The sequence below is a fragment of the Canis aureus genome, chromosome 30 (assembly GCF_053574225.1).
Source record: "Canis aureus isolate CA01 chromosome 30, VMU_Caureus_v.1.0, whole genome shotgun sequence".
Classification (NCBI taxonomy): domain Eukaryota; kingdom Metazoa; phylum Chordata; class Mammalia; order Carnivora; family Canidae; genus Canis; species Canis aureus.
In genome coordinates this window covers 26,258,345-26,274,329 of record NC_135640.1, presented here as the reverse complement: position 1 = coordinate 26,274,329, position 15,985 = coordinate 26,258,345, and the positions used below count along the sequence as shown (strand labels likewise).

The following is a 15,985-nucleotide window of genomic DNA, read 5'->3' as shown; positions in this document are numbered from 1 at the left end:
TTTCCAGTCTGTCTTTCCTATATATTCTTTGCACCAGGCTTTAGATTTTTTGTTTGTTTGTTTGCTTCATTGTAGCTATCCTGACATCACTGTTGTTTTGTTTTGCTTTGCTTTTAAATTCCCAACTCTGCTTCTCTCTCTTGGATTATTATAGTATTTCCTTTACTGGCCCTTTCTTGGTTGCTGTAATCTATACCCTTGACTTTATAATACTAGTTATATTTAGTTAGCCCTGGCTAGCTAGGCTTAGTCCTGCAGGTGGGAAGCTAAGGATCTATATGGCAAGATTAAAGAACTAAGGCTAGATAGATGCATTAATCTCCTACTGTGTCCAAGAGAGAGTTCTTAATTTCCACCCCCATCTCCACCTTGGTTCTCTCAATATGCACTCTCTTAGAAATTACAGCTAAAGAACCTGGACTCGTGTCACCTTTGCCACAAATCCTGCCCATTCTGGATTCATGCACTTGTCTCCGTTTTTTCTAGTATAATCCTAGTACCGTTATTTCTTGCTGCAGTTACTGCAGTATTCCGCTGATTTCTGCTCCCATTGTCTTTCCACCATATATATATGTATCTGACCCAGCTTCTCTGCATCTCCCCAAGGTCACTTTGTACCTCTTTCTTTTCCCACTGCCCTGTATCATCCAAAACATGGCAGGCTTGCCCCACCCGACAATCAATGAATCTCCCCACAGTGGTTTCCCCAGTTTTCTGGGTGTCTTTTTAAATCTTTATAGCCTCATCTTCATCATGTTCTCAAGATGAATTCCCCTAACCGCTTTGCAAACACCCTCCTCCCGATCTTGGCAGCCTGTGTACTTCATCCTGACGTGAACTATACCTGTTAGTATTGTATCTGTTGACTGTCTTTCTCTCCCCTAATAGAATGTAGGCTCCCTGAAGGCAGAGATCATATCCTTTTCTCTTCTAGAGCCTCAGCTCTGATAGAATGCCTGGTGCATAGTTGATATCCACTAGCATTTGTTGAATGAATGAATGACTCTTCGTATGCTCTTGTTTTCAATGTAGTAGGCTGTTCCCGATTAGGCTCTTTAAACGATACAGAAAACATCTCCTTGGGGAACGTTTCACGTAGATCACTGAATTGGAAAGCAGCTTGAGTTATCCTTGTGGGGAAAGAGGAGAAGCAGGAAAGAACAGCGTAATTAGACCTCAGAAGGCGAGCTGCTGTTTCTAGTTACGTAGGATATCAGAGCAGGACATGTGAGCAGCACAGAAAATGAGTGGCTGTTCTGGTGCATTACCTGTGGTCTCAGAAACGATAGCTCTTTTTTTTATATATAAATTTATTTTTTATTTGTGTTCAATTTGCCAACATATAGAATAACACCCAGTGCTCATCCCATCAAGTGCCCCCCTCAGTGCCCATCACCCATTCACCCCCACCCCCCACCCTCCTCCCCTTCCACCACCCCTAGTTCGTTTCCCAGAGTTAGGAGTGTCTCATGTTCTGTCTCCCTTTCTGATATTTGCCACTCATTTTTTCTCCTTTCCCCTTTATTCCCTTTCACTATTTTTTATATTCCCCAAATGAATGAGACCATATAATGTTTGTCCTTCTCTTATTGACTTATTTCACTCAGCATAATACCCTCCAGTTCCATCCACGTCGAAGAGAAACGATAGCTCTTGAGTGTTAAGGAAACAACAACAAAAGTGGGCATTGCTGTTTACCTAATGGAGATAGAAAAACCACGCCTACCAGGTCTATATATTTTTGGCCCAAATTTCTAGTCATTTATTTCTAGCTGGAGGCTGAAGGCCTCTACAACACCATCTTGCATCATGGTCCAGGCTGGCCCTGTGCATCTCCTTTCTGCGCTGTCCCGTTCTTTCTCCCGTATCCCCCATCACCCTCAGTAAGCTGTCAACCCCCCTCGTCCTCCTTGGTCAGGCTTCTGGAAAGCCTTCCCCCACACCCGCCTGGGACTCCCCCCACCTCTCTGCCCGCCAGCTCCTGCTTACGAAATACAACTCATTTTGCAGCTCCTTTATTCGAGTTCCTCTGCCAGGCTCTGCATCACTAGTAGAATGAGGCCAAGCTCCGTAGCCTTTTCAGATGTGGTCCTTTGTAGTGGGTCTGCATTCTCCTCCCTTCCCACCACCCGTTCCTTTCCCCTGACCACACTGAGCTGCTTGTGCTTCCTGCAGACACTCCCTGTAGGTTTTTTTCCCCCCTGAAACAATAAACCCCAAGGAAAATACTACATAAGAAGAACAAATGATAACTTTTATTTACACCATTTTCAAAACTTTATAATATTAAAAGGGGGGAAAAAAACCTATATTTGTCATGCATAAATTTAAGCCATAGTCTAATCACAGCAGTTAGGTATGACCTTTAGCATTTGTAGTGTGCTTCTCAGTGCTTGGCATACATTAACTGCTCATGGCATCTCCTGGGGTCGGTAATGTTATCATCCCATTTTAAAGATACAGAAACTGGAGCACCTGGGTGGCTCAGTGGTGGAGCATCTGCTTTTGGCTCAGGTCGTGATCCCAGGGTCCTGGGATCGAGTTCTGAATCAGGCTCCCTGCAGGGAACCTGCTTCTCCCTCTACCTATGTCTCTGCCTCTCTCTGTGTCTGTCTCATGAATAAATAAATAAAATACTTTTTAAATAAATAAATAAAGATACAGAAGCTTAAGTCACAGCAGGATAAGTCACTGGTCATGGTCACACCATAGCTGGTAGGTGGCTTCCAAAAACATGCCTTTAATTCTCACTGTTCCCCTCCTCTGTCAGTCCCAGAGAACCAGAACGAGGAGTGAACTGCAGTGTACTGCAGGGTATTTTTTCCTTAGGAAAAAGGGCATTTTCAAAACAGCTGTTATCAGTGACTTAACCTAAAAAGTAATGCTTCCACATTCCTTTTACTGCCCTGTACCTTCTCCATTTGTTACATTGGGCACACAGTGTTAGCATTTGTTATTTTGATGACTCTACAGATTTCAAGATAGCAACTACAAATACTTAAAAAAAAATAATATATCAGGCCTCCTAAATATCAGTTCCACATACCTTATCCAGCCTTCCTGCTTTCATATTTCCCCATAGTACTTGTCACCTGTGACATGCTATAACATCTCTGCCGTGGTCCTTACATTGTCACCTCTCTCCCCTAACAGACTAAAAGTGCCAAGAAGGCAGGAAATTGTGTCTGTTTCATTACCAGAGATAATCTCCAAGTGTGGAACAGACCCTTTTGGAACCTGGTTCACACTCAAATATGTTAAAATGGCTAAAGAGCATATAACTCCAGCTCTTCACCCCAAACGTATGCAGATCAACCGTACTTAGCAACAGTCAAGTCTTTAGGTATGAGGAATGTGCTCCAAGTTTACTGGCATAGCGTCTGATTAACCAAGGCTAGGTTTCACTATCAAGAGTTTTAAATGACCCTGAAACTTTTTATCACCTGAGGTGCTTCTCCCTCATCCTCGTTGGTTCATAAAGCTGTCAGGAAAAAAGTGTGCTTTTGATTATATATGGCTTTTCATGCCTCCAAGATAGTCTTTAAAAAAGCAATTTAGCTTTTTAGTATAATTATATGCTAAACTTAATATTTCTTAAGTCTTGCCAGAATATCATTTTTCCCCTTTCAGCAGACTTTTTTATGACTTAAAGTTCGAGCAGCAAATATACTACTTCTACATCTCTCAAATCTAAGAACATTTTTCTGCAGAGCTCAAGTGATACCATCTCACCCACAAAATTAGCAATGATTTTTTAATGTTATCAGATATTGAGTCCATCATCAGATTTTCCCTGAGCCCCAGAAATGGCCTGCATGCCTCATTTTTCTACCAGATTCTATTCAGTACCAGCCCCAGCATCTTACATCCTTAACACTTAGGATTTGGAACAGCCTTTTTTATATCCTGACACCAGCATGCCGAAGAAGCTATGGCAATTTTCTATGAGCTCTTCTCCAGCCTTTGATTTGCCTCATGTCTTAGGGGTATTACTTAGATTGCTTTGCTCTGTTGCTGGAATATTCTTAGGAGTATGTAGTAGGATAGCAGAGAAAAGACAAATTGTTTGTCACACATTCTACCCAGGTGCTACTAGTTTACACCAGTGCTTGGATTGCGTCTCTTATCTCTGCTGATTTCAGCCTCATACTTTAAAAGTTCACTAAATCAGGCTAGGCTGAAGAGAAGTTGATTTTACACTAAACCACCCTTTTTGTAATCTTGCTTCAATTTTCTTTCCTGCCTGGCACCTTTTAGTGAATGTGGTTGGTTTTATTCTTAGTATTGGCAAAGACCTTAGGAGCCAATATATACGTGAATTTAATACTGGATTTCAGTAGTGGTATTCTATTAATATCATTGTGCCAGGTGGTACTAGAATTCCAAAAATACAGTCTATAACAGGATTTTTTTTTACGTTAAAGATCAAGTATTCTCTTAAAATCTTTTTTAGGATTACCTAACATCTGACCTTTTTATGTTTTTTTTTTTTAAGATTTTATTTATTTATTCATGAGAGACACAGAGAGAAAGAGACAGAGACACAGGCAGAGGGAGAAGCAGGCTCCATACAGAGAGCCTGAGACTTGATCCTGGGTCTCCAGGATCAGGCCCTGGGCTGAAGGCAGCGCTAAACTGCTGAGCCACCGGGCTGCCCCCTTTTATGCTTTCTAATAAAGAAGAAATCAAACTATGCAACTGTCATAGAATACACCAACTCAGAGGGTTCTGGAAGACTGTCTCAGTGGTATTTAGTCCTATCAGTCATTCATTTAACACGTATTATTTTGTTTTGTTGTTGTTATTTTAAAATTTATTTATTTATTTATTTATTTATTTATTTGTTTGTTTGTTTGTTTATGAGAGACACAGAGAGAGAGGTAGAAACACAGGTCGAGGGAGAAGCAGGCTATATGTAGGGAACCCAATGTGGGACTTGATCCTGGGACTCCAGGATCACTCCCTGAGCCTAAAGCAGGCACTCAACCACTGAGCCACCCAGGCATCCCTAACACATATTATTTTGGACTATTTTTCAGTTGCTGTAATGTGAGATATTCTGTGTGTCACATACTGTGTGTGTTACTGTGTGTGACCTTTGCTTTGTTATATCTTACCTGCTACTCATGCTGGGTCAGGTGCTATTCTTAGTGCATTTCAAATACTAACCCAGTTAATTTCTCAGCATACCCCTGTGAGTGGAAGTAGCTCCTATAAAGTTTGCCATTTCATAGCTGAAGACCAGAAGGCACAGGAAGGTTAACTTGCTCAAGGTCACAAAGCCAGGATTCCAGTCCAGGCAGGCTGGCCCCAGAGTTCATAAGTGCTGCAAGGTTTCCTGTCTCCTCGGATGCTGTGTTCTGTTGGCTCCTAAGATGGCAAGAAGCCGGGATCACTGTTGTTTCTGCTCCAGAATTTTAGAACTGAGGACATCCTAGATGCTGTTCACTTGGTTTTATTCTATCTCATTTCAAATCAGGACAAAACATAGTTGTACATTCTTTCCATACCCACCTCACCCCATAGACCACCTCCTATGCAAGGGGTCTGCACACTTTCTGAAAAGGGCCAGGTAATGTGTAAAAAGAAGGCATGAGCCATATTCTCCATGCCATTGACCATTTGTCCTTCTTTGGTTTCTCATTGCTCTTGTAAGCCGACTCTTTCAGAATCAGGTTTTCCTCCCTCCTACCATGGTGTCTTTGCATATGTTTTGCCTACCCTGTCTTGTGGAGAGTGGTCTTTACCCCGCAGACCTCATTAACCTTGGCCTCCTATAGATCACACTTCAGTCATCTCTTCCTCATGGTACCTTGCTGTACACCCCAGGTCTGATCAGATCCTAACTCTTTTGGGTCTCCTAGCTATTCATAATTGTTATCACCATAGTTATGTCACATTTATATGAATGATGATGTCATTGTCTGTGCTTTTGGCTGTTAGCCCCATGAGTAACCCTTGCTCCCCAGCGTTTCTCCCAAAGCAATGTCCCCGCTTCTCCTCTTGTCTCCTTAGAGTCTCCTGTCCACTCAGCAACCAGAGCCATCTTTAAAACTTAAATCTGATTGAGTCATTTCTGTTGCACATGAATAAACTTGCTGTTTCTTAACATAACCAGCATGTCCTTACTGTGTCACACCCTTCCTGTCTGTCTCCATCACCTTAACTCACACTTCCCCCCTCATCCACTGCCCCCTAAGCTCACCAGCTTTCTCTACATAATACTAAGCCTGCCCACATGCCAGGGCCTTTGGCACTTGCTCTTTCTCCTGTCCCATCCTGACCCTTTCAGCCTTCTGTGGCTATATGAGTAAGACTGTGTCTGTGTCTTGATGGCCTTCTGTGTCTTGATGGCCTTCCCCTGACCATCCTATCTGAAATGCTGCCCCCATTCCCTGCCCCACACATGTACTATAGTCCCTGGTTATAGCTCCCTTAACTTTCCCTGTATACTTCTATTTTTTTTTCCTATTTATTGTGGATGTGCCTCACCCACTAAAATGTATTCCAGGAAAGTAGAGTCTTTGTCCTGCTCACAAGTCCACCATCAGTGTCTGGAATAGCATTTGGCACTTGGCAAAAGCCCCATAAACATTGTTAATTGAATGGCTAGTATGTGGCATAGAGAAGCATCTAATAGATTGGCTCAGTGATGGATGAATTAATGCATGACCCTTTTTTTGCTCGTTAACAATGGGTGCGCATTTGTTTCAACTCAAATACTTAACTCTCCATTGACTAAAGAACAAGTACCTGAATGCTTGATTTCTGCAATTTAGTATACCTCACTATTAAGATTCAGTACCACGTTGTATTCTGTTACAGTGAAGCTTACGTGTTCATTATTTCTGATTGTGCATTATATGGATATCCTTCCCACATCCTCACACCCACTCTTCACATCCTACCAGCTCACACGATTCTAGCTCACCAGAGTCACTTTCCCCTTTGAATTTCTAAAGCATTTAGTAGGCAGTATGTCTTACTCATATAGTACTAAGTGTAGATTCTCTTGCCCAGAAGAGACATTGCGGTTAAATGTGTAAAATAATAACACATTCTCATTTCAGAGTAAGGTTGTCTGTATCTCACCCTTAATACCTGAGTCATGAACCTTTGGTGTCTCAGTTTTGTCCTTCTCTCCCTTAAACAACAGTCCATAACCTGGAGTCTGGGGGAAGCATTTGAACCATCTGCAAGGAATGCTTTTAACTGCAAATAACTGAAAACCCAGTCATTAGTGGTAGGGAACCATGGGCCGGTGCAGGGATGCCCAGATGTGACCTTTTTGTATCTCTCCAGGCCACTGTCCTTATCAGCTTCTCCATCTGAATGCTTATCAACTAACCGTTGATGGACGGCTGTTGCTCTTCCAGGGTGAAAGTAGAAAGGAGGTCAAAGGAACAAAAGCACCCCGACTACTCAGTATGCTGAGCTTTCTCATCTGGAAAATGAAACCTTCATAGAAACCCCAACTAGAGGCCCAAGCAGATGTCCTCTGGCATCTGATTATCCAGAGACATGGCAGTCACATGGCCTTCGCTATCTGCAAGGAGGATAGGGCATGGAATGTTCACTTTCTTATTTCCTCTGGTCGAAGAAAGGATGGGAGAGAGGAGTTAGATATGGCTTCAGGGTAGCTGACCAGCAATTTCTGCCACAATGCATTTCTTCAGGAGAAAAGGCTAATCAAATTCTCAGATCTTTTAAATGGAAAATTAACAATACATACTGAGGAATGTCATCAAAACAACTATACTGAAACTCCGTGGACTACTAAAGAGAAATCTGTAGGGGATATTTTTACATGATATCACCTATAGGCAGGAAAGATTTGAGTAGTACATTAAAGTTGGTAATCATCAACATATGGTGGATTGAATCCTATGTGAGCCTCAAATTCATTTACAAAATATCTGTATCAATGAATTAATTAATTTGTAGAATTAATTACTTAACCAATTCAACCTATTTAAGGAGGCCGTGGTTGAAGGAGCATACATATGTATATACATGTATAGGTATATATTTATGCATATGTACATCTATATGTATATATACATAATTATTTATATTCCCTTCATATAGTGAAAGATTTTCAGTAGTGATACGATTGATATATGTGTTGTTATATGTAATTCTTAAGTATATACTTTATATCCACATACCATTAACATTATCACCATCATCGTCATACTTACTATTATTATTTGCCTCCTACCTTCATAATTTGTGCCCTAATGGGATTAAGGGTTTGTAGTGGAGTGTATTTTTTTCAGATTTGGAGGCCCTGAAAATACAATTTTATCAACTTACAGAGCTTTTATTCTAGCTCATTCGTGAGAATATTCAAGAAGAGTGGGGCAATACAGTAGAAGTATCCTTTCCCTTGTACCCCTTTTTGCTGAGCTATAACTTACGGAAAGAGAAGTGCACATAACACAGGTACCCAGCTCCATGGCTTTTCAAAACTGAACACGCATCGGAGACCTGACCCTCAGGTCCCTGCACAGCCTGGCCAATCACCCCCTTCTGTCCCATTCCTGCCAAAATGCAGCACGTCCTCTGAACCCTGGCAGCAGCATGGAGGGGTGCCTGTTTTCACAGTTTACATGGATGTAATCAGGCTGGGTGTCCAGTTGGGTTTGCCTTCTAACAGCGCCTTTAGATGGGAGAGATACTGGCTTTTTCTTACCCAGAGCTGCCCCTCTCGAATCATTTACTCAGAACCATGAAGAATAAGCTTCCATTCTTTCATCTTTTCTCATGTTTTCTTGGCAACTTCTAATTTTCCTTTTTCTTTTTTTATAAGATTTTATTTATTCATGAAAGACACACAGAGAGGCAGAGACATAGGCAGCAGAGAGGAGAAGCAGGCTGCCTGTGGGGAGCCTGACGTGGGACTCGATCCTAGGGCCCTGGGATCACGACCCCATGAGCCAAAGGCAGACAGATGTTCAACCATGGAGCCACCCAGGTGCCCCGTAATTTTCCTGACTTTCAAAGCAGTGTTTCAGAGAGTGCATTCTCCTGGAACACGTTGACTCTTCTGGCCATGGAACCCTCCAGGGTAAATTCTGGGAGGACCAAGGACTGGAACAGAGAGAAGAAAACAGCTTGTTCACCTTTTGAAAAATTCACTTTGTCTTCTGTCTCTATTCTTGACTCTGGGAGATAGATGCTTTCTTCCCCTTTCTAGTTCAATAAAGATGCCTGTATGTGAGCATCTTCCTGGGGAGGCCAGGCCCTGTGGTCCTGGTTTGGTGCTCCATTTTGGGAATTGGAATTGAATTCAAATCCCCCTCCCCACCTTGGGGTTCAAGTCCCAGGTTCCTCCAAGTCACATAACCCCCAGCAATCACCACTTTCTTCGTGTTGCTTCCTCTCCTTTGCCCTAGAAATGGCAGCAGAAAGTCAGTCTTAGTAGACATTATGGAAGAGTAAGTATAGCTCTTTTAGAGAAGGCAGATAGTGAATTGTTTTGCATGATTCAAAAGGAATTAAAACTGGTGTGCAAATTGAAATCTTTTCCCTATCTGAAGGGAACTTCGGGAGGCGACCACTTTAAAGTAGAATCTGTCAAGGTCAGCTTTTATTTAGAAGAATAAGGAGAGTCACCTTTGTGATGGAGCATATCCTTCATCAGGGTAAACTCTTGCATGCTGACACATAAAATTTCATTATCAGAGATTTATTTCCTCATAGACCTGTCCCTCCGATCCTTTAACCTTCTTATTAAAGTCAAATGCTCCTGAGATGATCAGCATTTCTCCCTCATTCTTTAGAAGTGTTTCTCATGATTGGACTTTAAAAGCCTTAAAAGCTGTCTACTGTAAATTGACAGACGCTAAGATGTGTGAATGTGATATGAATATTCCACTGCGTTACCAATGAATTATTTTCTTGTGAGTTCTTTGATTTATTTACAAGGAAATTACAACGCCCAGCCTCACACTTCCATCCACTGGTCCCTCCTTGGCGTTTCCTTGCACTGCGAGCAGCTTTCCCAAAACCAGCTCGCCTCAATCACACCACAGAACAAAGCCGTCGGGTGGTCGCAGGGTTGGTGGAAAAGTAAATCTTTCTCCCCTTTCTGTGTTCCCTGCTATCTGTGGAATCTGGGGTTGGCAGCGTCATGCTGGTGCATTTGACATTCTTTGGGAAGATCCAGCATCGTTCCAACATAACTGCATGCTGCTGTTTTAATAGCGTCCAAATAGATAATTGAATTCATGGACATCTAAATTTAATTCCAGAAATCAAAGCCATGGTAATAAGAACTGGACCTGAGTTCTCTTAGGCCGAGTAATTTAATTCCTCAGCCAGTTGAACTATTATGTATCTCTGTTCCTTGTTACTATGCCACTAAATTGCTCAGGCAGATGCAGTGATGGATGATGGGTGTGTATTTCACCTTGTGTGTGTGTGTGTGTGTGTGTGTGTGTGTGGCTAGACACCTGCTAGAACGCAGATCACTTGAAACCTAGCTCTCTGCATAAGCACGTTTTCTGTCTGGAGCCTTGGGTCATAACAGGGGAGGTTGAGGGAGGTTCCCAGGGGTACCCACAGTCCTAATTGTACTGGCCCACCTGGAAGCACACTGCTGTTTACTCCCCAGATCACATACTGGGGCCCTGTCATTCCAGTCGTGCTGCAAGACAGCATGCACACTTCATGGTTTAAGGAGAATACTGGTTTGGTTCGGTTTTTCTGCCTGGCTTTACCTCAATTTTCTACTTAATTTAGAGAACTAAGTAATAATATTGGGGCCTGTAATTTGATTGAATACGGAAGAGAAGAAGCAGGCTGGTGGCACACAGCAGATCATTATTCTGTGCACAGTAGTAAAACATTGAGATTCTGTAGAAAAATGAGGAGGCAGTATGTTGGGTAAAATTTGGAGCATGTGAGCAACAGTTAAGTTCAGAATTCTTTGGAAATGTTGCCTCGATTAGACTTTTATGCAGGAATCCAGGCAATCAGGAAATTAGATTGTACCCCATTTGTCTTTAAGCAGATGAAGGCCTATACCTACCTATCTGATTATCAGTGCCAACATTTTCCCTTTTTTACCTTTTTCTTCTTGGTCTTAAATGTTAAAATAACTGGTTAGGGTCTTCTCTGTATTACACTTCATTTATTAACACACTAATAAATTATTTATTCTGCTTAGTAAGTTTCTCTTTTTTCTCTAGCCACATGCATCAACGTTGGATGTGTTGATTTATTATCCCTGCATCATATTTAATCAAAATTAGAAAGGTGTTCCCCTTGGCACACTGGATACATTTTTATAGAATGTCTATAAAAGTTCCTTAAATTATGGGTCAGTTGATTAAAGGAATTCCTTCTAGTGCGATATTCATCTCCTTACCTATCTTTTTCTTTTTTTATCCTCAGCACAATTACTTGTGGCTGTCCTTCTGGTTCAATTTATGGAAGCCTTTTGCCATCTTCCTTTCTGTCTTCCCACACCATGGAATCCTACTGTTCTTGATCCTTAACATGTTTGAAATTTGACTTCCTATCCACTGCCCAGCTCACTTGGAGCGTACCAAGGCTCCAAGTGGGACTCACACAAACTCTCCAGGTTCTCGAGCTTCTGGGCGAGAGTCAGCCATGGGGTAATAATCAGCACCTCCTCCACTTCTTTTTTTCTGGGAAAACTTGTCAGCATGGCAGCCCTCAGTGCTGTTCCTGTGGTGCTTCTTGTCTAATGAGACCTATGGCAGATGCTCTGGTAGGTTGAAGCCTTCCACCACATCTCGATCTTTTGTCTCTCTTGTTTCTGTGATCTGAGCAAGGATGAAACCTGTATTTCTTCTATCGGGCCAGATGGCATATGATACATACTTTTACTGTTGAACACTTAGTTCCTGTCTTCATTTATCATCTTTCAAATGCTCTCCACCATGTCTGCACTGCAGGTACACAATCTCCACAAGGATATCTTACTAGGGCTTTCTAATTTGTTCCAGACATACCCTTCTTTCTTCCTTCCATCAAAGTGTGCTGATTTATTACTCACCACTGTGCATCAGTATATACATACTTAATGTCCTACATATTATTGCTGATCCCCTTCCCTACCATTCTTCGCAGGATTGCATATTCCATTGGTTCTCAGAATATCATCCTCTGACTTTGAGCATCAGTGTCACCCAGGGAGTTGTTAGAAATGCATATTCTCAGGCCTCATCTTAGACCCACTGATTGAGAAACCCTGGGGATTGATGCTCTGTGTTTCAGTAAGCCTTCCAAGTGATCCTGGTCATCGCTGACATTTGAGAACCACTGAAATACTTGATATCCTACAGCATTTACATAATAAGCAAAGGTAGGAAGCACTACTGTATAGTTTCAGTAGGTGTCTCTGACCACTGGACATTACAGATTCATCTACACCAGTTTCTTCTTCCTCGTCCATATCCAGCTAAAACTCTTGAGCAGCAATATTTGAACCTGTTTCCACCTTAAGTATTTACTTACTTAAGTAATTGAGTATCTACCATGCAGATGCTATGTGGTATTTTCATATTACATTATGAGAAGTCATCCCCATACAGCAAATTCAGTTTGGGTATCCTCCTTCCTCGATCCTATTTGATAGGCTTTCTTATTTTGTTTTAGAGCAGTTTTAGGTTTACAGAAAATCTGAGCAGGAAGTACAGAGAATTCCCTTCTCCCCCATCTCTGCCCACCCCCACATTTCCCCTGTTGTGAACATTTTCGTGAGTGTGGTACATCTGACCCAATATTGATACATAAATTATTAGAGTTCACTTTTTGTGTTGTACAGTCCTGTTGGTTTCGACCAATGTATGTGTCCTGTGTTCACTGTTATAGTATCATACAGAGTAATTTCACTGCTCTACAAATCCACTGTTCTTCCTTCCCTTTTTCACCCTGACCCCACCTCCCCCAAGAACCACTGAGATCCTTTTACAGTCTCCATAATTTTTGCCTCTTCCAGAATATCATATAATTGGAATCATGGTATTCCAATTTGCAACTATATAAACTAAGAAGAGCTGTGCCCAGGGGTAAAACATTGTAGACTTGGGGCACCTGGGCTCAGAGGGTCAAGTGTCTGACTTCAACTCAGGTCATGACCCCAGGGTCCTGGGATCAAGCCCCATGTTGGGCTCCTTGCTCACTGGGGATTCTGCTTCGCCCTCTCCCTCTCTCCTCCCCCTCGCTCGTGCTCTAATTCTCTCTTTCTCTCTGCAATAGAGGAATAAAATATTTTTTTAAGATTTTTATGTATTTATTCATGAGAGACACAGAGAGAGGCAGAGGGAGAAGCAGGCTCCTTGCAGGGAACCCAGTGCGGGACTTGATCCTGGAACCCCGGGATCACATCCTGAGCCAAAGGCAAAGGCTCAACCACTGAGCCACCCAGGTGCCCCAAGGAATAAAATCTTTAACCAAACAAACAAACAAACAAACAAACAGAAACAAAGACAGAGCCCGTAATCTTCTGAGCCTGGGATTCGTACTTGGATCTGCTGGCTTCGGGCCTTGTGTGTTTCTTCGATACCACATTCCCTCTCAAATTACCAAAATCCTCTAATGTTGATTTCCTCCCCCTTTCGGAAATTTGTTTGATTGACTGTTCCTGTTATTTTTATTTCCTGCTCCAGTGAAGACAAAGTAGTGGAAGTAGCGGAGGAAGAAGAAGTAGCTGATGTTGAGGAAGAGGAAGCCGAGGATGATGAGGATGACGAAGATGGCGATGAGGTAGAGGAAGAGGCAGAAGAACCCTACGAAGAGGCCACGGAGAGAACCACCAGCATCGCCACGACTACCACCACCACCACTGAGTCAGTGGAAGAGGTGGTCCGAGGTAATTCGCTGTGTGCTTGGATCTCCTCTGTTGGGGACGTGGTTTGAAATCTCCATCCAGCCCACCACCACAGGCTTCCCCAACCAGAAGTAAGAGTCAAAGTAACAAGCCGTATGCTTGTTAGACTCTCTTCAGCCTGACAAGCAGTCCAACAGTTCATTTCCAATAATGTGAAATCCTGATTGGCAGCCTGTTCCATGCCTTGTATATGCTGCTTGGTACCCCCCAGCCTGTTCTGCAAAACTACCCCTAACCAGGTGCCATCTCTTCTGGAAGAGGCTGAGTTAGGTGACCTCCTGGGTATTCCCCTGGCAGTGGGTATTCATTCCACTCTTACTACCTGTTCCCTCTTTCACCACCTGGCCTCTGAGCTCCTCCAGGGCAAGGACTAGCTTTTATGTAGTATCATGCAGAAGCATCCCTAAATTTTAGTGGAGTGAGTAGTTGGAATTAAAGTTCATTAAAGAAGAAGAACATTTGGTAAATTATCACGTTATTTTTTTGCTGTGAAATTTACCTTGGATGATTTTTGTATTGTCTTTACACTGTTCTATTGCGGGGGTAGTGACAGTGCTTTCTTTGAAAGGTAGGTACAGTGTTAACATCTTAGCACTTTTTCTCTTCTGTTTAATTAATACTCCTATTAAGAATGTTGTGGCATGAATGAACTAACAGACTTCCCTTTTTTGTCTCCATGAAACAAAAGCGAGCATTGAGTTTACATCAAACAACCAAATGTTATTATAGCAACTAATGAGTTGGCGGGTTACATTTCTTAACGATTTATGCATTTGTTTTGCAAAAGATGAAAGTTGATCATAGAGTAAGGCTGGGTGAATACAGATGGATGGAGTTTTAATGTGTTTAAGTACTTTCAAAGCCTGTCCACAAATGTTAGAACTCGTAAGTCTTCCTCACTTTTTATTAAGGTTAAAATGAGTTCAGCTCTGTTGTTAAATTGGAGCTTAAAATGGGTTACTTTCTCTCTGCCTTAAGTAGATATCTAATGATCACTGTAATATCTTCTTCCATTCACTGCATTCTTTATACCTTCATTCAGGTATAATTTGCATATAAAATTCACTCATTTTCAGCATATAAGTGTATAAATCAGAGGCTTTAATAAATTTACCAAATTATGCAACCATCATCATAATCCAGTCTTAGAACATTCTCATCATCCTGATAAGATTCCTCACAACCATTCAGTTAATTCTTGTTCTCACTGCCAGCCCTAAGCAACAATCTATTTTATGTCTCTACAGATTTGCCATTTCTAGACATTTAATATAAGCGTGGTCGTACATGGTCTTACATGTCTGGCTTCTTTCACTTAAAATAATGTTTTTGAGGTTCTGTGTTTCTTTAACCCATAGTTTTCAAAACAGAGATCATTCTGAGTTGAACACTCAGAGTTAACTTAAAACTCATTGAAAGAGTCGCATATTCTTAAAAGAATATAGTAAAAAATAGTTTAATTTTATCATTCCCTACTTAATGATCACTTCTTGCATTTAGCACACAAGGGCTCGTATAAGCAGGTATACGTTTAAGTACATGCCCCTTTTGTTTGAGCCATGGTTTTTTTCAATCCCTGAAGCATCCCTTCCCAAAGTGAGTTTCATGTGACTCTTAGGACCATCTGTGGCAGAGCTGGCTAAAATGAACTTGTTAGCTTCTATTTTCCTAGGAGGGAAAGGACAGATTTTTCAGAACCTCTCTTCTTGAAACCTAAATGATGTGTGACTACGAATTACAGCAGCTAGTGTTCTGTAGTGGCTCTGAAGTTCTTGTGATCTCCATCAGGAGAGCTGTTTACATAATAAATGCCCACTTACTCAGCATTAGTTTTCAGATCACTTTTTGGGTATAAGCCATTTTGATGGGCTTGGTGGATCCTCTGATGAGAACACAGCCGACCCTCATGGTTGTTAAAGTCTGGTAGGAAATTTAAATCAAAGAAACACACAGTCATGTTTAAAAAACACAGTCTGTGTTTAAAAGTATGTGCCCAGAGCCTACTTCAAAGAGTAAGAGATTGATCAGAGAAGGGTCTATAGAGGAGGTGGCATTTGAACCAGAAGTAGAAGGGCTTGTAGCAGGCCTACCGATGGATTTTATTCTAGTGTACCTTAGAGT

At 41.8% G+C, this 15,985-nt stretch overlaps 1 protein-coding gene across 7 annotated transcripts in view; it reads left to right on the top strand.

The window, feature by feature from the left end:
* APP (amyloid beta precursor protein) overlaps positions 1-15,985 on the top strand; it is a 262,507-nt gene that overhangs the window by 129,801 nt on the left and 116,721 nt on the right. For all 7 annotated transcript variants that reach the window (XM_077878896.1, XM_077878895.1, XM_077878894.1 and 4 more), the window contains exon 6: positions 13,644-13,846. In XM_077878896.1, the coding sequence (XP_077735022.1) occupies positions 13,644-13,846 (203 nt within the window). The remainder of the gene's footprint in view (positions 1-13,643; positions 13,847-15,985) is intronic.